The 24,040-nt window shown below is 42.6% G+C and overlaps 1 protein-coding gene across 2 annotated transcripts in view; it reads left to right on the plus strand.

The window, feature by feature from the left end:
- ATF6 (activating transcription factor 6) overlaps window positions 1–24,040 on the plus strand; it is a 78,876-nt gene that overhangs the window by 23,747 nt on the left and 31,089 nt on the right. The window contains exons 12-14 of one of the 2 annotated variants that reach the window (XM_083446407.1): window positions 1,255–1,354; window positions 4,128–4,192; window positions 5,389–5,503. In XM_083446407.1, the coding sequence (XP_083302533.1) occupies window positions 1,255–1,354; window positions 4,128–4,192; window positions 5,389–5,503 (280 nt within the window). The remainder of the gene's footprint in view (window positions 1–1,254; window positions 1,355–4,127; window positions 4,193–5,388; window positions 5,504–24,040) is intronic. The other variant, XM_083446408.1, reaches the window with a different exon arrangement.

Here is a 24,040-nt window from a genome sequence, read left to right on the forward strand (position 1 = left end):
ATGGGATGCACTGATAGCTCCATGGCCACGGGGCCTGCCTTACACCTTCCCCCCCTCAATCAATCTTACCACATGTTCTTCGCAAGGTCAGACAAGAGAAGGCAGAATTAGTTCTAGTTGCTCCCTTTTAGCCTCGCAGGCCATGAATGACAGAACTTCAAGCCCTGTCAGTCACTCCACTATTCCTTCTACCTCTCTCTCCAACATTGCTGTGACAAGTTCCACTACTATACCTGTCTCCTCAGTGGCTGAAACTGACTGGCATTTGAGTGTCACAGCCTAAAGTGCCACAGATTAGACTATGCAGTTGTTTCAACGATCCTAGCCTTCAGATGCCCTTCGACAAACTGTCTTTACCAATCTACATGGATGGCCTTTCCATCTTGGTGCTCAGAATCCGGCCTGCAACCTCACAAGATATTGATTCCAGACATTCTTCAGTATCTCCAACATGGACTACAGAAAGGCTTAAGGCCTAATACTCTCAAAAGACACATCTCATCCATTTCCTCCATTCTGAGTGCTACTGGTAGGCCTCCCTTACCCCAGGACTGGTTAGTGAAACACTTTGTCAAGGGTTTTGGTACGTCAACACCCACCAGTGGCACATCGCTTTCCCACCTGAAATTTACACTCAGTCCTCACAGCTCTTCAGAGACCTCCATTCAAACCTCTGTGTCTTGTACCCCTAAGGATCCTTTCTTTCAAAGTTCTCTTTAGTGGCAATCACTTCGGCATGCAGAGTGTTGGAGTTTTCAGCCCTTTCTACACCTAAACATCTTTGTATTTTCCACAAAGATAAATCACACTGTCACTCTGAAGACAGACAACTCTGTAACCCCAATAAAGATACAGATCAAGATCCAAACCTCAAATCAATATTGCTATTACTCAATATTAGTTTTTGAATTTTCAGAATGTTTCCTTGTTCCGTTATTGTCTTATGGCTATTTCTCTGAGCTGCCCAGATCTGAAAACTGCAGATGTGGAAAAGCATGAAGCTCCTGTGTTACTGAAAGTGTAACATTTTCCAATGGCTAAATTACTCATAAAACAACTGTGGTCAGTGAATTGGAATTGGAATTATTGAAATTAACCCAGGTCATTACTGAGACTCTCTATATCAGTGTCAAAAACAGCTTTTTGTCTCACTTTTCAATATCTTTATCGGTTGTAGAGAGGTTTATAATGACCCTCCCTCCAGCATATGTTTGTTTCTCAATAAAAAGATAACTGTAGTATTGCATTTTACAGGTTGAGGCATGAGCTGCGAGGCTGGGTTCATAGACATGAAGAAGAAAGGACAAAATCAAGGATGTTAAATAGTCAGCAGCAAAAAGCTCAGCCCATCCAGGTATGTTTATGCTGCTGCTTGTTACCTTGTGCAAGAAAGTGGTTGAGATGGCCAACAAGACGCGGGAATTATTGGGATCAGGAGCTGGACTAAGGGACAGAATGGAATCTCCCCAGGAGTGGATTGGGCCCTGGTGCTTCCAGTTGCCTTCCCAAACAAACATATTATATTCAAACATTTTAGGCTTAATTTATGCTTTATTTATACGATGCAGTTGTCACTCCTGTAATCAGATTCGATGATACAGCAGTCATGATTAAATTTGTTACCTGCCCTTCAGCAGCAGGTCTTAGGGCAGATTACACTATTTAAAATACATAATTTAAAATATTTAAACCTATTACATTCACAGGAATTGGGTGGGTCCTGAAAGCACACATCTCAGGTGCCAAAGGCCAGGGTAAAGAGGCGTGTCTTCATTCTCTGAAAACTGCATAGCGAAGAAATCAGACACATCTCTGGGGAGGGGGATTACTACAGAGAATGCCCTATCCTGGGCTGCCACTCTGAGGGAGATGGAACTACCAAGAAGGCCTCCTCTGCTGGTCATAATACCTGGGAGGCTCTGTAGGGTAGGAGGTGGCCTTTCAGATATTTGGGGCTTAAGTTATTTAGGGGTTTGAACACTAACATGACCATCTTGAATTGGTCCTGGAAACGAACTGCCAGTCATTGCAGTTCTTTTAGAACAGTTGTAAAGGCAACCCCAGCCAGTAATCTGGCTGCTGCATTTTCAACTAGTTGAAGTTTCTGAGTCGTCTTCAAGGCCAGCGCCACGTGGACTGCATTGTGATAATCCAGTGTGGAAGTTACCAGAGCAAGGAGTACGGTGGCCAAGTCAGGATGATGTCTGAAGTTCTGCGTCATGTTGATTGCTTGGATTATATGCTATAGTTTCCCTGTAGCCCAAATAATTTGATACAAAAAAAAAAAAAAGTTTTAAGCCTTAATTGTTGTAAAGGATTAGTTGTGTAAAGCACCCCTATGAACATTTCTGTGCACAAAACGTTGTACCTTCAATGTTCCTAAAAGAAAACTGTGGTGATATCCATTAAAAACTGCTATTGGAGTGGGAGATCAAAGATGAGATGGTAAAGGCGACAATGACTAAATGGGCTATAGACATTGATTACAATATAGAAATGTCTGCTTGAGAGAAATTGGGGGGGTGGGATGAATTTCTCTGCCTGGTATCTTATTAAGGAAAACTTACAAAAGATGATGTACCAGTGGTACTTGAAACCCAGCAAATTGGTGAAAATGCACAGGAAATCATCTATTTTATGCTGGAAGTACCACGAGGTAGAAGGAACCCTGATGCACACGTGGCAGTCATGTAAATATGCTAGAGAGTATTGGGAAATGATCCATACAGAGTAGTATACGCGAAAAAAATGGAAAGAAAAAGAGATACCCACTAAAGAAATCTGGCAGAATAAATTGATAGAATATACAAAATTAGTAACTGTGACTGCAAAATTGAGAAACAAAGGCAAGTTACAGATAAGAGAAGAGTGGAAAATAGTTTTGGAAAATATCTTAAGAGGATACAATGTTCAAACTAACCTACAAGTAGGAGTTGACATATGAGCAGCAGATAACATCATATAAAGGAAGACTTCGGATGCAAATGGGTAGAATATCAGGATATGCAGCCAATCAAGGTTTGCTTAGAATGTCTTGGAGAGATGGACTAGGAAGTGGCCCAGAGTGCCTTCCATCAGCTTCAGTTGGTAGCCCAGCCACACCCCTATCTGGACAGGGATAGCCTAACCACTGTTGTCTATGCTCTGGTAACCTCTAGGCTGGATTACTGCAATGCTTTGTACATAAGGCTGATTCTGAAGATGGCTTGGAAACTTCAGCTGGTGCAGAATTCAACGGCCAGGCAGCTCACCAGAGCAAGATGGTTTGAGCATATTGCACCGATCCTGGTCCGACTGCACTGACTGCCTCTTTCCATATCAACCTACCCGACTATGAGATAATCTCCTGAGGCCCTTCTTCGTGTGCCTCCTCCTCAAGAGGTCCGGAGGGTGGCAACACAAGTACAGGCCTTCTCTGTAGTGGCTTCCCGTCTGTGGAATGCTCTCCCCAGGGAAGTTCGCCTGGCACCTTCATTATATACCTTTAGGCACCAGGCAAAAACGTTCCTTTTTAACCTGGCCTTTGGTTGATTTAATTGACATCCTATGCCCCTTTAAAGTTGGGGGGGGGGGCGCTATTTGGTTCTTGTTTTTATTTTGATTATGTATTTTGTTCTTTTTATATTCTGATTTTGTTCGGTGAACTGCCCTTCAGGTATAGAGCGGTGTATAAATTCAATAAATAAAATAGATAAAATAAGTCCTATGAAAAAGGATATATGAAAAAGGAAAAAGGATACTGTAGGGTGTTTGTATAAAAGCTGTCTAAATGCATAAAAGAAAGAGCAAACTATGGTGATATCCAGCTAAGTCATACACAGAGTAGGCCCATTGAAATCAGTGTACTTAAGTTTGATTTCAGTAGATGTACTCTGACTCAGTTGGATTATGACCCTGATAATTCTTACATCTATGTACCTGATTACTGAAGATGATTTTATATTTTATAGTATTTAATGAGCCAGAAAATTAACTGGGATTTCATGTTCATATATACAACCTCCACAGAAGTTTTTTAAAAATAGATTGGCCCATTGCATGCACACCGCAAAAAGATCACGTTCAGTTGAGTGAAGAGTAATTTCTCTCTGTGTAATCACACTGTCTCTCCACCCCCCCCCCCCCAGAATGCTTCAGGAGAAAAATCGAATTCTGAGCTGATGGCTCTTCCATACACAGACAACAGTGTTGGGTGAGTGAAGATGGGATCTTCCATTGTAATATTTTGATGGCATTACTCTTCCATTGGACGCAAGTTCTAACATTTTCCCTAGAGAAGAAAATTCCTTGGTCTCCCTTGCCCCAGTGCAGCAATAATAAAAAAATGATAAATCCAAACTAAATCCTACTTGTAAAGGACCACTGAAACTTGAAATGATAGTTGTTTTGCTGAAGGCGTCCTGGCTGGCAAGACTGGCAGTTCCCCTCGAATTTAGCTTTCATCCATTGTCTTCTGAGAATCATTAAGAGAGTCTTCTTCTAATTGGGAGCTATCTGTTAGTTGATTTGTCCTCCACAATTTTTCCAACTCCTTTTTGCAGGAAATTAATATTGTGTCTATCACCATGAATTTTCAGGAGTGAATTTTATAAAACTGAGCATGTGTGTTTCAGATAGTATTTATTTATTTATGGCATATAGATACTGCTTAATCATTACCATTTGTAAGTGATATGCATAAAAATAAAAAATACAGAGAATAAAAAAATTCAGTGGAACCTCGGTTTTTTAATGTCTCAGTTGACAAACATTTCAGAACCCGAATGCCGTAAACCCAGAAGTAAATGCTTCTGTTTTTGAATGCACCTCGGAAGTCGAACTTCTGAGGCGGCTTCCATTTTGAATTTCCCTATTATATTGAGGCTTCTGTATTGAGTTTTTGGTTTTGGAATGTTTCGGAAGTTGAATAGTCTTCCAGAACGAATTACATTCAAAAACCAAGGTTCTACTGTAAAAATTATTCATGAAACCAGACAGAAACACTGCCTTCAAATGCCTTCTGCAATAAGAAAGTCTTTGTCATGTGCTGGGAGTTCAGGAAGGAAGTGCCTGTATAATCTCAATTGGGAGGGAATTCTACAGGCTTGAGCCTATGACCCTGAATGCCTGGCTTCTAGTAGCTATGAGCCATGCATCTGAGCCCTAACGGAGACTCCCTCAAAGACCTGAGTGATCAGGCAGAGATACAAGTGACCAGGTGATCCTTAAGATATCCTGGACCCAAATTGTTAAGGACCTTGTAAATTAACACAAGAACCTTGAACCTGGCCCAGTAACAAGCCACTACAAATTTTTAAGCACATTATTAAATAAGGTCCTGTGCTTCGTTATAGTGTCCTGTGCATACAATTCTTCTTGGTTCTAGCATTTTCTTCTCATGTATTTCAGCAGGAACTCAGGGAACGAGCTACAAGTTTATTATGCTTCTCCACAAAACTACCAAGATTTGTTTGAAGCAATTCACAGAAGGGGAGATACATTCTATGTGGTATCATTCCGTAGGGTAAGTGTGTTATGGTTCAATGCAGAACGTATAGAGGAATCCATTGCAAATTTGGAGGGTATAATACCCCCCTCCAAGAAATCTTGATAATCACTTTAAGGGATGCCATCATTTCTAATCTCTTCCAAAAACTGCATCTCCTGTGGTTCTTTAGTGGGAAGAAGAGGCAGGGATCCATTTATATTATTTAGTCGTGATAGTGAAACTGTTTTATAGGCTTGTTTGGGAAGAATTAGGCTTTGGCTAAGCAGCAGAGGGTGAGATTTTCCCTCTTCCTATGGACCTCTTCACAGTTAACAATTTTTCCAGGGGAAAAGAGATCTGTGCCTCGTGGGGACAAGAAGATGCGAGCACATAAATCACCACATCCAGGCCTTTATATCAGAACAATTAGGCATGCACCCAGTTTTCCATTGCACAGATGGATCCTTGCTGTCCTGTCCATCAAGAAATCTGTAAAAGCTTTTTTTCTAATGAATAGACAGTGCAGTCCCAGGAAGAATAAACACAGCAATATTAAACTCCATTTTGTGCTAGTTCCGGTGTTCTTGAAAATACCTTTAGGCTTACTTCCATTCTAAGCAATGTTGACTAGTTGTCAGTGCTGGTGGCCTGGAGAGAGTGAGACAAGGCAGGAAGCCATCCTGTAAGCAGTGCACGTGCACCTCATAAATGAGTTGTTTAGACTGAAGAGTTCGGCTCAGGTCAAGAGTTTTATGGGTTCAGATGCAGCCTCACTGACTGACCTCTAAAGCTGCAGTATGACTGTCTGGTCGCCCCATCTGTCCCTCACTTCCCTCTGCAGCATGTGCAGAAACTGCCTTCTTGACTTTGGGACCCACTACTGGTCTCATCTGCACAATCTGCCAGAGCTTATCTTTGCACGCAGGGGAAATCCTTAACTTGCCAAGGGTTTGAGACCCATTGGCTACCCTCACCTGGCCAGTCAAATCCATTTCCCAGAGTGTTAGGGAAGGGGTTGTACCTCTGGTGGGTGACACATCATGCTCCTTCTGCGATATTTTGTCCACCTTTGGTCCCCACCCTGCATTCAGCTCTCAGCTGTGGCTCCTAGCAGCTGTCAGCATGCAACAGTGGCCATACTCTGGGAAAAAAGGGGTAAAAGTGCATAAGAGTTAATTAAACCACATTCAAGTTGCATTGTGTGGTTACACCACTGCCTTCCGCCAGATGGCATAATTGCTTAACTGCTTTTAAGGCAATGGTTTTCAAATGCTCTACCCTTCTGACCTCATTTGGTCCTCAGATGAACCCTTGCATGTTTGCAGGAAACATTTCAGTGCAATGGCCAAGCCTATTGAACCTCACCACTACCTCACATGAATGATGCCCTCTCCATCCAGCTGTTGCCTGTTGCAAAGAGAGTTCAGTAGTGATGAGAGATCTGTCTTCTAGAGAATCTTGTTCTCCATTACTGATCTCCTCATAACTGTATTCCAGTAAGTGTAGGTCCTGCAGTGTTTCTCTCTATAGCCACCACTTAATACCACCCATTAATAAGGCGGCAGATCCACACCCGCTAACTGCCCCCCCATTAAATATAGTGCACCCACAATTTAACACAGATCATCTCGTGGGGGACTTTAACTTTACCCTATTTCCTAACCTGAACCTTTGCACCTTCTCAAAACCAAACCCTATCTCTCATCTTAAATCCAGCCCTATCAAACTCTCTCCCTCAGAAACGGCCCCCTTTATTCCTCCCCCCAAAGTGCTGTTCCACCCTCCTCTGTGGCTAGTTGACTCTGTAGCTCTGGTGGGAGTTGAGGGGGGCTGGCTCACCAGACGTCGGCTCTGCTAGGCTGGCTCTGCTGTCCGTCACACCCTCACTCTCTAATATGCATAGCTCGTTTCAATTTTTTTTTTAAAAAAAAAAAAGTTTGCCAAAACCATCTACACCTTTCTTTTTGCGGGGGGAGTGCGGCACAATTTGCATGCTTTCTTCTGACATTTATTTAAGAATTGGAATTAATATGACCTTGCTGCTGATGGAAGAATGTTGTATGTATGAACTTGATGGAAACTTAATTGGATTCTTGAAATGTAATTTAGAGTTTGATTAGAGATTGCATAAATGTTACTGCACAGCAACCCCCCAGAGTACCTACCCACTTCAGTAACATGAAAGTACCCCCTCCCCTTTTCATCAGAAGACAGTTTGAAAACCATGGCTTTAAGGGATGCTTTAATTGAAGAAACTCCAGTCTTCTAGAGAGCATTGGAGCCTGCTTTGCTAAGCAGGAGTGTATGTGTGTGTGCTTAAGCAAACACAACTTGGGTGAGAGAGACATTAATCTGGTCTCACCTTAGTCAAACTCCACCTGTGTCTTCCAACATTATTAGCTCATATGGGTAGAACAGGAACATACATTTTTGCTAAAATGAGCCTGGAATGGCATGAAGGGATTAAGGTAGCAGAATGCATATGGAGCAGACTGGAGACAATATGATCTAAGGAGACAGTAGGAAACGAAGTGGCAGAGTGTGAAGTAATGGGTCCCATGGTTGATATTATTTACCTCCAGGAGCTTCAAACACTTCCCTTCACTGGAATCTTCCTTAAAAAAACAGTCCAGGCAAAATGGGTGTAAAAATGAGCTAATAGTTTGCTATGCAGATTATGTTTCCTTCAGAACTAGACACAGATCAGGACTTTCCAATGTTGCCCAAAATGTTATACAAGCCCATCCAAAGTCAGGAGTTTGGACCCCTTAGACATTCTCCCATTCGTTAGATGCCTTGTAACTTAAGAGTCTTTTTTTTTTTTTAACATTAACTAATTTTGTTCGGACGCGGGTGGCGCTGTGGGTAAAAGCCTCAGCTCCTACGGCTTGCCGATCGAAAGGTCGGCGGTTTGAATCCCCGCGGCGGGGTGCGCTCCCGTTGTTCGGTCCCAGCACCTGCCAACCTAGCAGTTCGAAAGCACTCCCGGGTGCGAGTAGATAAATAGGGACCGCTTACTAGCGGGAAGGTAAACGGCGTTTCCGTGTGCGGCTCTGGCTCGCCAGAGCAGCGATGTCACGCTGGCCACGTGACCCGGAAGTGTCTCCGGACAGTGCTGGCCCCTTGCCTCTTGAGTGAGATGGGCACACAACCCTAGAGTCTGTCAAGACTGGCCCGTACGGGCAGGGGTACCTTTACCTTTACCTTTTTAATTTTGTTCAGTGCACAGAATGGATATTACTAAGAACAGCAGTTGCTGGTATTTTTGGAGCTTCTCTATGTTTTGGCCTAGCTCTTAAAGAGGATATCAGTCCACAACATATAAATGTTCCTTTCTATCAAAAATAAGAGAACAAGCACCCCCCAAAAAAATAATAATTCCATGAACAATCTTGCCAGCAAATGTGAACGCTAGGTGAGAATCTTCCCCTGATGACCAATATTCTATGTGGTGGGATTTTATTTCTTATGATAGAGCCTTCAGTGATGCAAGTCTCCGCTTTCAGTGCAAGTAGTAGTACAGCCCAGACAGTTTTATGCCCTCCATGAGAACTAGGCTGTTGTGCCAATGGGTAGTTGCTCCATTTGATCTCTATATAATTCAGAGCCAGCCACCTAACGGTATGAACTTCCTGGTTATGGATCATGTGTGCATTGGCTTAGCTGGGTCATTTTATTTTTAAAATTGCAATAAAAGATGCTGTGTTAAAGTATGAAATAGTTATCTTTATCTCTTAGAACTTATAAATATGTTTTTTCCTTAGGAATGAAAATGGGGCAAACCTTCTCCCACAATCTTGATTGAATTATTTGTTAGTGCTGTCAGGGCTTGAATCTGAGTCACCAATTGGCCATCTCTGCTGTGGATACTGCCAGTCAGTCAACACTGCCACCACCTCTGCAGTTCCTTACCTGGTGAATTTTGGGCTTTTGATGCAATACACCTCTACTCTAGCCACATACTTGTCAGGTACCTCAGGGCTCAGTCCTCTCCCCCATGCTCTTCAACATCTATATGAAGCTGCTGGGAGAAATCATCAGGGTTTGGGGTGTTCATAAGTAGCAGATGATAGTCAGCCCTACCTCTCATTTCAGTCGGAACCACTTAAAACAGTGAATGTTCCCGTGTGAGTGTCTGGAAGCAATTGGAGGATGGATGGCGGCTAACAGATTGAGGTTGGATCCCAACAATTCAGAAGTATTGTTTCTAGGGAACAGAGAACAGGCAGGTGTGGGGGACTCCCTGGTCCTGAATGGAGCAACTGTGCCCCTGAAGGACCAGGTGCGCAGCCTGAGTGTCATTTTGGACTCACAACTGTCCATGGAGTCACAGGTTAATTCTGTGCCCAGGGCGGCTGTCTACCAGCTCCATCTGGTACGCCGGCTGAGACCCTACTTGCCTGCGCACTGTCTTGCCAGAGTGGGGCGTGCTCTGGTTATCTTCTGCTTGGACTACTACAATGCGCTCTACATGGGGCTACATTTGAAGGTGACTCAGAAACTACAACTAATCCAGAATGCAGCAGCTAGACTGGTGACTTAGAACAGATGCCAAGATCATATAGCATCGGCTCCCAGTATGTTTCCAACCACAATTCAAAGTGTTGGTGCTGACCTTTAAAGCCCTAAATAGTATACCTGAAGGAGCGTCTGCACCCCCATTGTTCAGCCTTGGCACTGAGGTCCAGTTTCGAGGGCCTTCTGGCAGTTCCCTCACTGTGAGAAGTGAAGTTACAGGGAACCAGGCAGAGGGCCTTCTTGGTGGTGGTGCCCACCCTGTGGAATGCCCTCCAATCAGATGTCATGGAGATGAGTGATAATATATCTTTAGGAGACATCTGAAGGCAGCCCTCTATAGGGAAGCTTTTTAAGGTTTGTTGTTGTGGGTTAGTTGTTTAGTCGTGTCCGACTCTTCGTGACCCCATGGATCAGAGCACGCCAGGCACTCCTGCCTCCTGCAGTTTGGTCAAATTTTTAAGGTTAATGTTTTACTATGTTTTTATATAAGCTGGAAGCCACCCAGAGTGGCTGGGGCAACCCAGCCAGATGGGTGGGAAATAAATAAATAAATAAATAAATAATTAAATTGATGTGAGCAAGCAGTGTGCTGATGTCTGCTGTTCAGAATCTGGCTTGTCCTGTTGTCTGAACCTAGGCACATGCTTTATTTCCTCCAAATAAACCACAAGAAGTAACTGCAGTTTCTTTTTGCTTAAGGGAGAATGTTTTCCTTGATCCCAAATAAAATGATGCATTCTGCGTTCAGAGTCAAGTCGGTCCAGTCCACCCACATGTTCCAGTACAGGGTGGTCCGATGTCTCATAGCAAGTGGGCCGCAAGAGTACTTTGACACAGAACTGGCGGGCCACACACTGCCTTGTTGTGTGGTGGGTGGAGGAGCAAGGACAAAATTTGACACCTCCTGCCAAGCTAGATAAGTAAGGCACCAGGCTTTGGGAAGAAGGTGCAAGGCTCTGGCAGGGTCCTAGAGCCCTTTCATTTTCTTTCCAAAGCTGGAAAATGCTAAATAGGCTTTGGGAAGGAGGAGGGAGAACTCTAGGGCCCTGTCAGAACCCTCATGCCTCCCTCCCAAACCTTGTTTATCCAACTTTGGGAAGGCTGCAGGAGGGCTGCAGTTTGGGGGGAAATCAGATCTTGTTGAGGGCCACCCCAAAAGGCTTTGAGGGCTTGTCCTAGTAGTTCTGCCCCTCCCCGCATCCTATACCATCTTGTTGTACAGCTCTCTACTTTCTGGAAGAAAGTCACCCTGTATGCAGTGGCTCTGTTATTCTAAGTATACTATTGGGCTTAAAAAGTGTTAAAATTCAAAGTCTAAGAAGAAAAGAGTGGTAATTTTGAGTTTGCAGAGCAGAAAATGTTTTTAAGAAACTTGGCGTTTCCAGTCATTCAGAATTACTTGAAAAAAAAGCCATTGTATTTAATAAAACATTTCTGAGAACCCTCTGGAACTTCATAGCAAGGATTGCTCCTTTAAAAAAAAGGATTGGTTATTGGCAAACTTGAATGATCTGGCAAGGTTGACTTATGGCATTCTCTCATTGGCAGATAATGTAGAAGAAATATTATCTTTTATGTACAAAATTACAAAAAGCAGTTGGCATTCAGTGGAGCCAAACAAGTATGTTTCTTCCTGTCTAATTCATAGTCTCTCTCTTACTCCAGAAACAGTTGGGCCTATGGCCTATGTGTTTTTTTCCCTTTTGCAGATGAAAAGCAGGCAGCTCCAATGCTATGTGGCACATATTTTTGCTCTGCTGACATCAGAGCATGATCTGAGGAAATAATTTCATATTCATATGAATTTCCTCCCCTCCTAACCGATTGTCCTAGAATAGATGCAACACAAGCAGGGACACAGTCACTGTCAGATGCTGCTGCAAGTCCTGCCTCCTTAGGAATATTCCTAAACAAGTCGTAAAGGTAAAGGTACCCCTGCCCATACGGGCCAGTCGTGACCAACTCTGGGGTTGCGCGCCCATCTCGCTTAAGAGGCCGGGGGCCAGCGCCCTCTGAAGACACTTCCGGGTCACGTGGCCAGCGTGACGAAGCTGCTCTGGCGAGCCAGCGCAGCACACGGAAACGCTGTTTACCTTCCCACTATAAAGCGGTACCTATTTATCTGCTTGCACTTAAGGGTGCCTTCGAACTGCTAGGTGGGCAGGAGCTGGGACCAAACGACGGGAGCTCACCCCGCCGCGGGGATTCGAAACGCCAACCATACGATCAGCAAGTCCTAGGCACTGTTTTACCCACAGCGCCACCCGCATCCCCTAAAACAAGTCTTAGACCACCTTTTATGGAAATATAGCCTATGTGCTTGTTCCTTGTATCCTGACCAGTTCCTTAGCAAAAAGTAAAACTCCTGCCTTTTGTTCTGGCTGATGATTAGCACTAGGCACAAATTTTACATTCTTAAACTTATTGAATAAAATAACATTTTAATTGTATAGACCTTTCCTGCCTTACAAGTGTGATAGCTGCCTCCATCCCAATGTAGCTTTAGATTCACCACCATAAAACATTAGCCAACAGGCCTGCTAGTTGCTGAAACAGAATGCCTAGTCGCCTAGTTTTAAACAGGTAATGATAATGCTTGCCAACATCTGTGACTGGGTAAAAGTGTAGATGGGGTGTGCATTTGGTTGGGACCTGGGGTAATTCCTGACTGATGTGCAGTTTTCCTTTTCACATTTTAGAGTGGGGAGTTTAATCAATCTTGTACGTTTACATCCTGCCATGTTCCATCCATGCTAGTGAGTGTGGAGCAGGCTTTGTTTTAGCAGCATGTTATAAAACAATTTTAAAGCATGTTATCAAACAGTTTTAAAAATCTGTGTTAAAATATGTTTTTGTTCAAACTCCATTGTATGAATGTATGTTTGAAAAAATGGTTGGAAATTGTATTAGATAAACTAGATATAGTTATATCCAAATAAGTAGTTATAAAAGGTAAAGGTACCCCTGCCCGTACGGGCCAGTCTTGACAGACTCTAGGGTTGTGCAGCCATCTCACTCAAAGAGGCCGGGGGCCAGCGCTGTCCGAAGACACTTCCGGGTCACGTGGCCAGCGTGACATCGCTGCTCTGGCGAGCCAGAGCCACACACGGAAACGCCGTTTACCTTCCCGCTAGTAAGCGGTCCCTATTTATCTACTTGCACCCGAGAGTGCTTTCGAACTGCTAGGTTGGCAGGCGCTGGGACCGAACAGCGGGAGCGCACCCCGCAGCGGGGATTCGAACCGCCGACCTTTCAATCGGCAAGCCCTAGGCGCTGAGGCTTTAACCCACAGCGCCACCCGCGTCCCTTTAAGTAGTTATAGATGCAATTGAATATTTAGATATGAAACCAAACAAAAAAGTGGCCTTCATGTTTGTGGATGCAGAGAAGGCATTCGATAACGTATCATGGAAATTCCTGGGGAAAATTATAGACCAGATGGATATGGGGGAACAAATTACAAGAGGAATAAAGGCAATTTACAAAGGGCAAAAAGCAAACTTGATAATTAATAATGACATGACAGAATTATTTTAATATAGAAAAAGGGACTAGGCAGGGATGCTCACTTTCTCCTTTATTATAAATTCTAATTTTGGAAATACTTAATCATGACATTCTAAGTGATCAGGAAATAAAAGGGATAACTTTATGTAACAAATCATACAAATTAAGGGCATTTGCGGATGGTTTAATTTTAATGATTGAGAACCCAGAAGAGAGTATCATTAAAATCCTTGAAAAAATGCCAGATTTCAGCAAAGTTTCAGGTTTTAAACTTAATAAAGAGAAAACGAAATTAATGGTTAAAAATATGGGAGATCAGGAGAAAAAGGAACAACAATAAAAACAGATCTACAAATTGTAAAAAAAAGTTAAATATTTAGCAATTCAGGTGACAATGAAAAATATAAATCACTTTGAAGATAATTACAACAAAATTTGGAAGGCGATAAAAAGAGATACGGAAATTTGGGCAGGATTGAAACTGACACTATGGGGTAGAATTTCAGCAATAAAAATAAATTATTGATCCTTTTTCAAATGAACCCCATAATAGGGAAAATTGATTGTTTTAATAAATGGAAAATGGACTTAACAAAATTTATCTGGCAGGGTAAAAAGCTGTATATTAAATATAAGTTATTAACAGATAAATTGGAACAGGGAGGTTTTGCTCTTCTGGATTTAAGAATTTATTATGAAGCCGCATGCTTTTGCTGGATTAAGGAGTGGATTATACTAGACAACACAGGCATTTGAAATCTAGAGGGTTGGAATAATAGATACGGCTGGCATGCATATTTAGTATACAACAAACAAAGTTGCGGTTCATAAAGAGTTCCTAAATCATGCAATCAGGAATTCACTATATAAAGTTTGGACAAGGTACCAAAAGTTGTTAGAGCCCAAAACACCATGATGGTTATCACTCTTGGAAGTAATCTCAGTCAAAAAGAAAACTATGGGGGGAAATTGGGTAACATATAGACCACTTTTAAAAGAAGAGCAGGGCCAGCTCAAGCCCTATGTGTGGAAAAAAGATTTCTGCATTGCAGGGGGTTGGACTAGATGATCCTCGGGGTCCCTTCCAGCTATACAGTTCTATGGGTCAGAGTCCTCAAATGAGGAAAGATTATGAGCATTTGTAAAACTAGCTGTAGTGTGTGGATTTTCATATTAATAATTTCATATTGAACAAAGAAAGGGAATTTGTAGGTGCAGTGCTTAAGAGGTCAAAGTGTAATACTTAAGCAGAAATTGGTTTGTTTTATTGTTCTGTGCTTTTCAGTTGAAATCTGTTCCAGGGGGAGATCAGATTATATAATTTAGATTTCTAGGGCCATTAATGTTAAAGACATAAAGCAATTGTTCTCAAGTGCCTGGGACTTTGTTCCAGAAATCAATTTTCCAAGGTGCAGAATATGTCTGCGAGACATATTTAGATATTTTTAAAAGTGCAAAATCAGAGATTAGTTTCATCAAGAAGGGAAATGATTTCTCAAAGATCTTCTATTCTGCTTAACATACTGGTCATCTTCCTCAATGCCTCATGAATTTTTAACCCTCAGATTCATAATTCCTTGTTGTTCTACTTTTGTAGAAGTGGCAGGAAATAGAGTAGCTGAAAGAATCTCTGTAGCAGAGAACTTCAAGATGGAGTTGGGGCTGGATTAAGTTTACAGTGGTATCTTGGTTTAAGAACAGTCCTGTTTAAGAACGATTCGGTTTACGAACTCCGCAAAACCAGAAATAGGGTTGTGGGCTCAAGTGCCACCTTTCTACTGCTCTGTACCTATAAAATAAGAATAAGGGTGGCACAGGGGGGATTTTTACCCTGTTTCACCCACCTTCCCCCATCAAAAATACTGTTTGATAACTCCAATACAACCTTAATTCTGGCTCTTGAGTATGGTTGACGATACTGAAATGTATGGGCAGGAATAAATTGAAAAGCTGTTCACTTCTTCATTTTCCAAGCAAGCTCCTTAGAGATGTCTAATAATGTCATTTTTGATAAATGAAACTGGTACAATATGTACAGGAACTACTTTCTATAGACCTACAAAGAGAGAAAATGTTTATGAAGACTGTGCTGCTTCTCCAGCACTGTAAGATTTTCCTCCTTCGCCCCCACTGCAGTCATTTGGTGGGAATGCACCAGTATCCTTACATGACTTTACACGTTGACTGCCTAAGTCGACAATTGTGTTTTTGACCATTTCCAGCTGCATTTTGTCTGGCTCCCTTGTGTACAATTTGAAGTATTGATCTCACTAAGAAGATCATTGTACGTTGGTTAAGCACACTTAGCACCAGGCAAGCTGTAGGTTTCTCTTGCATACAGCTGATTTTTCTTTTAAGAGCTAATTCCATACAGATGAAGCCATTCCCCTCCCATGCAATTTGGAACCATGTGTTTTGCCAAGTCTACAATTACACAACAGACAGCATCTATAAAACTCCAGGTGCAGCAGTTAGGGGTGTGCCAATTTTCCTGTATCAGCAGATCACAGCACCTCCTGCTGGCTAAAAGAATAGATCTCCTAATTACTGTATTTTTCTGTGTATAAGACAACCCCTATTTATTTAAACCCAAAATTTACGCATCAAAGAGAACAACTTTGAGCTTTTTGGGGGAGGTCACCCAAAGTTGTTGAGCTTTCTTGAGGGAAGTTGGCCAAAGTTAGGGTTGCCCAAACCCAAGGCCAGGCTGCCCACACCAGAGCCCAAGCTCACACCTCTGTGCATTCACCATCCATGTATAAGACAACCCCCCAAAATCATTGTCTCATACATGGAAAGATACGGTATAGAGCTCTTCTCATGCATGCAATCTGCATTGAAATCAGTTCGGAAGCTCTTTGTTGTGCTTAAGTGTAGATGTCCAAAAGTATTTTCAGTTTTGTAGGATGCTATGTAATCCAGACATGATAGAATATTGGGGACTTAAATCTGGGGTTAGTGTCACTTTTTTCCTGTGGATAAAAGTTCTGTCCCTGTAAAATTAAAATATAGCATAAGGATAGCACAAGACTTGTGAAGCAAAGCACATTTTTATAAAGAATGTGCCTTTGGTAGGTCTGCCTCTTAAGCTGATGTGTGGTAGATTGACCCAAGAAAAACAGAAGTGCTATATTCTGTTTCAGATATAATTCTGTGTGATCTGAAAGCTTTCATATTAAGCCCAACAAAATATTGTATTAGTTTTTCATACTCCTTGACACCAACATCTCTCATACATGGAGCACAGAGCAGTTTCAATAAAACAGGTGTTGCTTCTTCTCATTGATGTGGCTTCCAGCCACAGCCCCATAACCTCTCCTCCCCCCATTCCAATAAATGTTATAGGCTGCACCATGGCAAGACATTGAGGAACAGTTGACAGTGACAAGATCAAAAACCACCTATAAAATAGTACCAAAATTTTAAACAGTGCTCTGGAATTATGCCAGGAATGCCAACAAGGAAAATCCAAGAGGAAGATCGTATTTATCCCCATTATCAACTGCAGCTTCTGCAGTGAAAAATAGCTCTGTGAAATATGCATTCCTGTGTCTACCCTTAGATTGACCTCCATAAGGTCCACAGCAGTCAGCATCATGTGAATGGGTTCAAAAGCTGAATTTGCCTTTTCTTCTGTAGTGGTTAAGTTCTGGAGCTCTTTGGGGTAAGGTTACCAGACGTCCTTGTTTCCTGGGGACAGTCCCCGGATTTACAAATCAGTCCCCTGACATTATCCATCTATTTGGTAGGAAGTTGAAAAGTGTCCCCGGATTCATTGGAAAAAATCTGGTAACCTTACTTTGGGGTGCTCTGTGGAACACCTGGGTGCTTTGGCTCTGTGGGTGCCTGAGATCATGCTGCCTGTTCCCAGTTGGCAGCTGGTTGTGGCATAACCAATACCCCCCCCAAAAAAAGTTTATGAAAGCAAGGCTGCTTCCTTTTGACTTAAGTGCGTGTGGCTGGGTAGGGATGAAAGGGAAGGGAGCAAGAATGTTTCTGCAGGTGCTGGGCTTTGTTTCTGGCACATTGAGATGGAACTGCGAGGCTGATCTACTCCTGGGATATAATTGGAGAACTTGGAGTCAAAACAACCACGGCATCTTGAACAGCTGCCGCCTCTTCAAATGAGAACAGGAAGGACTTCTGTTTTATTTCATGTATCTTTCTTTTGAAAATTGGACAACTGCATGAAAAAACAAAACCAATTTGTTCTTGCCTCCCTCTGCTTTGAATCTGCGATTTAGCAGAGGAGAGAAGGCATTCCCAGCAGTTTTCATGGAAGTTGGCCAAGCATTTAGCTATGTGATGGAAGTGGTTGGTGTCAGCACCCAGGAATTGGATATTACTGGCTAGGGGCACCTTTTAAATCTCTCTCTGCTTCTGCTGCTGTGCCTGTCCCAACCTCTTGTTTGTTGTGGCTGCCACTTGTCCTCAGCCCTGTTCCAGGAATGACAGAAAGGGTGATGTGTGTGAGTTGTACTTCCTTAGTGCTCTCCTGGTGCTGGAGAGCAGGACTGGTGCCAGAGATACAGGAGAATGAAGAGTACAGGGGATCAGGAACTCCGTGCTGGTGTCTTGAAGTGCTTGTTGGGGGTGGGGGATGACATTGGCAGAGTTTACCTCACAATTCTTGCATACCCACATACAGCTTGTTTTAAGGCATACCTCTTTAATATTAAAACATTTAAAGGTGTTTCTTGGGAAAGATGAAATGTGTAAAGAGAGAGCCCCTATTTGTCCAGTAAAACTTTCTCTTGTTTTTAAATGGTTTTACTCTTCTGTTCCTTCCACATCAGCATCAAGTCATTAGTCCATATCTTCAAGGCCCTCCACCCCATTCCAGGGATGCAAAAAGAGTACACGTTGCTTTCTCTTTTCAATTATTCAAGTTAAGTGAGACATGTTTGCTTCTGTATGTTGACATGACTTTGTGTAACCTGAAATCCATTGGTTTACAACTTTTTTATCATGAGTGATAAAGTTTCTGGGTGGCTTGCGTAGATAGATAGATGATAGATAGATAGATAGATAGATAGATAGATAGATAGACAATTGTAAAATAGACATTAAAATCTAAAACAGAATAATACAGCAGCAGAATAAAACCAGTGATGGGGAATAAGAATTGTACTTTTTTTTAAAAAAAACAAACCAAAGCATTAAACATTTTTTTGAGGAATAAAGAGATCTTCACCTGTCCTGGAAAAATCTTAAGGTAGGTGCCAGGTGAGGCTCTCTGGGAAGAACATTCCACAATCAGGCTCCTTCCTCCACTTCTACCCCCCCCCCATCCCCTCTGCTTGCTCCTTCTGTACCCTCAAACACTTTCTGTTGTTTTTAATCTCTCCTTTTTACGGGCCTTCTGCCATACTGTTCCTTTTTTGTCCTCTTGCCCTCTCCACCCCCCCACCCTGGAGATTGGAAAAGCTTCTGTATATCTGCCTTTCAAACCAACTGCTGCTGCTCCCCTCTCTCCCACACCACTTTTCTGGGGCACAGTAACCTTGTGGTCCATGTTGTGTATTACTATTTATGATCCATGCTTGTGACTCTTCCATATTTTTTCAAGGCTAGAGGGTCTTAAAGATAGAGATTTGTGCCTGATGTGAAAGGTGAATCTGAATCATTCACCACCATCTTTTGGAGCAGATTTTATGATCTGTTTCATGCTCAGTACAATCAGCTTCATGCTTGATTTGGTAGGCACACTTAACAGCACATGTAATGAGGTGTTTGTGAGTAGAACACATTTTATGGCTTTAATGGTTTTCTCAGCATTTTATGTGAACCAGCTCTGTGTCCCTTCTGCGTTTGGCAAATGCAAAACAAGCAATCATATCATGCTAAGTTTGCTTTGACACTAAAAGTTTGTTTATGCAATCAACTATTTAATGAAAAAGGATTTGAGGCCAGTGGGATTTTGAGTGTGGGTTGTAGCCAGACCACTGCGCAGACACTAGGTTTCCTAGGAATATTGCCCAAACTCCCTGCCAAGATATATAGGATGACCCATCCAACTTGGAGCTTCAGTCACTGTGGAGAGCTGGCTTGGCTGTGCTTGGCTGATTAGAAAAAACAGCTATTGTCAGTCACCTTGTTTGCTTTCATTCCATTTTTGCCATCGGGATTGGTGGGAAAACAGAGTAAATTCCAGCTTCACTTGTCCAGCAGTTCTTGGAAAGAACTCTGTAAACATCCCAAGTGAGTAAGAGGCAACTAACGGCATCTCCCTTTCTGAGGGATGAGGCTCAACCTAAAATTGAATAGCTTTCTATTACTTAAAAAGTATAAGCTGCTTTTTCTGTACAAGGAAACCCACAATGTGGCATACAGTAATTATAAAATAAAAGTACGTTTTTTAAAAAACTCAAGAATTCACATGTTATTGCCAGCTAATTTTTGTTGCTGTTTCGGAGTTATCTCTTCATCTGAGCCCGAAACTCATGGACCTGAGACTTGTTTAACGTTCCGAATTGGTGGGATGAGGGAATCACATTTTTATAATGCTCTTTTGCATTAACCTGCCCCATCTCCCTGCAATTAGAATACCAGCACCATAAAGTGTGGGCAAGACAATGACAAGATCAAAAACCACCTATAAGACAGTACCAAAAATTTAAACAATGCTCTGGAATTATGCCAGGAATGCCAACAAGGAAAATCCAAGAGGAAGATCTTATTTATCCCCATTATCAACTGCAGCTTCTGCAGTGAAAAATAGCTCTGTGAAATATGCATTCCTGTGTCTACCCTTAGATTGACCTCCATAAGGTCCACAGCAGCCAGCATCATGTGAATGGGTTCAAAAGCTGAATTTGCCCTTTTTTCTGTAGTGGTTAAGTTATGGAGCTCTTTGGGGTAAGGTTACCAGACGTCCTTGTTTCCTGGGGACAGTCCCCGGATTTACAAATCAGTCCCCTGACAAAATCCATCTATTTAGTAGGAGGTTGAAAAGTGTCCCCGGATTCATTGGAAAAAAATCTGGTAACCTTACTTTGGGGTGCTCTGTGGAACACCTGGGTTCTTTGGCGCTGTGGGTGCCTGAGATCATGCTGCCTGTTCCCAGTTGGCAGCTGGTTGTGGCATAACCAATACCCCCCCAAAAAAGTTTATGAAAGCAAGGCTGCTTCCTTTTGACTTAAGTGTGTGTGGCTGGGTAGGGATGAAAGGGAAGGGCTAGAACCTTTCTTCCTGGCATAGTAGGGTTCCTTCCCTCAAGGAACCATTAGAAAATTACATTCCTTACCTGCAGTCTGAAGTGGTGAATTCCATTCTGCTGCATGTGTAGACCTGGTCTTATAGCAAATCTGGGGTGGTATTCAACTGACTTTTTGCACTAGTGCAAGGGGATTTCCCCCTCTGCTGCCCATGTATGCCCTCTGCCAACCCCAAATTTGCTATGGATGGTTAGTGGAACCCCTATAACATATTTAGGAGGCGCACATGGGTGGGAGAGGGGAAGCGCGTTCTACTGCACAAGGAGAAACTCTTGTGCTGGTGAAATGTACACCTTAGCTCTACATTGAATACAACTCCTGCACATTACAGAGAATCTGGTTTTAGAATTTGGACTAGATTACTTTAAGGGTGCCACTGAAAGAAGTCTCAGGATTTTGTTTGTTTTGCAGTAAATTGGGACTTGTAATTTGCCTGTATCTGCTTATCCTTAGGGCACTGTGGTTGTAAAATTTCTAGTATGCGGCTCCAGGGAGAGTAATCAATCTTTGACATGAAATTTCTTTCTTTCTTTCTTTCTTTCTTTCTTTCTTTCTTTCTTTCTTTCTTTCTTTCTTTTGCATCTCCAAGGGAAAGAGTAAAATATCAGGTGGGAGCTGCCTCCCCCTTGGCTTAAGAAGTGTTGTGATTTGCTCTTGTATCCTGAGTTATCCAGCACAGATAGGCTCTTCAGTCTCCCACCATTAGATACTCACTGTTAGGCTGTACATCTGTTGGTCATGACCCTACAGCCTTCAGGCTTGGTTCCCTTAATCCTTAGTCTGAATCTCAGGAGACCTGGTAACCCTAATTTCAGGTTGAAGCTAGAGTGGTCAGTCTGAAACAATGCAGAGCATTTAGGGACTGATCCACATTCTAGTGGTTAGTCATGCCTTATAAAAGCCTGTCTGGGACTGTAAGAAAATAGTCATCTGAAACATTACACCATTTTATTAACTGTGGAATTCAAATGTTTCTGTTAGAGTGCTTAAAATAAAAAGCCCATCTTGCTGTTCTTTCGTTCTGTTAGAAGCAAAAGCTATAAAAACAGATTGGGTAGATTAGCTGAGCTGTTGGACCATAATCAACACTATAGAGAGTGGCCTCTGAAAAATAAATTAGGCAAATTGATTACTTTTGCTCTCTTTTGGACCATCTTGAAACTTTTTATAGAAATGCTGTTTATATTCTAAATTTTCTGACTTGAACTGTCTAATAATAATAATAATAATAATAATAATTTATTTATACCCCACACATCTGGCTGGGTTTCCACAGCCACTCTGGGCGGCTTCCAACAGAATATTAAAATACAATAGTCTATTAAACATTAAAAGCTTCCCTAAACAGGTCTGCCCTCAGATGTCTTCTAAAAATTTGGTAGTTGTTTTTCTCTTTGACATCTGGTGGGAGGGCGTTCCACAGGTCGAGTGCCACTACTGAGAAGGCCCTCTACCTGGTTCCCTTCTCGCAGCAAGGGAACTGCCAGAAGACCCTCAGCACTGGACCCCGGTGTCCAGGCTGAATGATGGGGGTGGAGATGCTCCTTCAGGTATACTGGACTGAGGCCGTTTAGGGCTTTAAAGGTCAGCACCAACACTTCTGAATTGTGCTCGGAAATGTACTGGGAGCCAATGTAGGTCTTTCAAGACCGGTGTTATGTGGTCTCGGCAGCTGTTCCCAGTCACCAGTCTAGCTGCCGTGTTCTGGATTAGTTGTAGTTCCTGAGTCACCTTCAAATGTAGCCCCATATAGAGCGCATTGCAGTAGTCCAAGCAGAAGATAACCAGAGCACGCCCCACTCTGGCAAGACAGTGCGCAGGCAAGTAGGGTCTCAGCCGGCGTACCAGATGGAGCTGGTAGACAGCCGCCCTGGGCACAGAATTAACCTGTGACTCCATGGACAGTTGTGAGTCCAAAATGACACTCAGGCTGTGCACCTGGTCCTTCAGGGGCACAGTTGCTCCATTCAGGACCAGGGAGTCCCCCACACCTGCCTGTTCTCTGTTCCCTAGAAACAATACTTCTGAATTGTTGGGATCCAACCTCAAGTTGTTAGCCGCCATCAATCCTCCAACCGCCTCCAAACACTATTTAGAACTTAAAGAAACATCTTTGGCGAAGAATGCTAAAGATTCAGATCACAAAAGAAAATATAACAGGTTGTTCCACAGTCATTACTGTCTCACACTTTCCTTATAGGCTGCTCTCTTGGACTGGCAGCAGATCCTTGACTACAGTGGATGCTCGGGTTGCAAATGTGATCCGTGCAGGAGGCACGTTCACAACCCACAGCTTTCGCAACCCACAGCGCCACGTCTGCACACGTGGTGCTTCTGCGCATGCACAAAGCCTGATTTAGAGCTTCTGCGCATGCGTGAGCACCGAAACCCGGAAGTAACCCGTTCCTTTATGTCTGGGTTTGGCATGGTGCGCAACCTGAAGCATCTGTAGCCCGAGGTATGACTGTACTTAGAAGTCTGTGGGTATAAGGTAGGCTCAAGAACACTTTATTTGGAGTGAGCTCTTCCTAAGAGCTGGAACTGTTTGGCCCAGCTTTTTATGTGACTGTGATACTCTGGTTTCTCTTCAGATCGTATAAATCTTTCGCCTTTTTTATGTGACTGTGAGTCTGTTTATAACCAAGCTATAGCTGAAATCTTGTGTTCTACTAATTGCTATAGCAAATAAGAATGAAACTTTGGATGGTACAGGGCAGTAAATATATCCATTTCTATTTTCCTTCCTTTTTGTCACTGTATTTTCAAACATATATTGAGACCCATTAAAGCCAGTGACTTGCATTAAAACCACAACAACCTAAGATCCTTTAGGCTTCTAAGAGCTAGTGCCTTGAAGCCTGCTTTACATAATTTCATGTGACCTGGTGGTTGTGTTGCAGAGTGGATCAGATGAGTCTCCCAAGCAAAGATCTGGAGAAAATTCCCTGATCTGTGCTTGAGGGAATTGCCAGATTAACTGGCAGGAGGCCCAGAACAGATGGTTATAATAGTGTTTTCTCAGCAGCATCTATGGAACTGTATGTTTGTACAAATGGAACCAGCCCACTCCTTGAAGTAATTTTCCCCTCATATGCCTACCATCATCACACAAATACATCAATAGTAAAATTCTACAGCTATCTCCTGAACAAACTCAAAAAAATCTACATGTTTTCTGCTGTTTGCTCTTAAGAGCTGATGAGCCAATCAGATCCACAGTGGCTTTATCTCTCCCTACATTAAGGCGCCTCCAGTGCCTCTTTTGAGGTTACTGATGCTAATGCATCAGACAAGGCATTTTGCCCACAAATACTTGTAGACTCTTTGTTTC

Source organism: Podarcis tiliguerta (genome assembly GCF_965153285.1).
Source record: "Podarcis tiliguerta genome assembly, chromosome: 6".
NCBI classification, from domain to species: domain Eukaryota; kingdom Metazoa; phylum Chordata; class Lepidosauria; order Squamata; family Lacertidae; genus Podarcis; species Podarcis tiliguerta.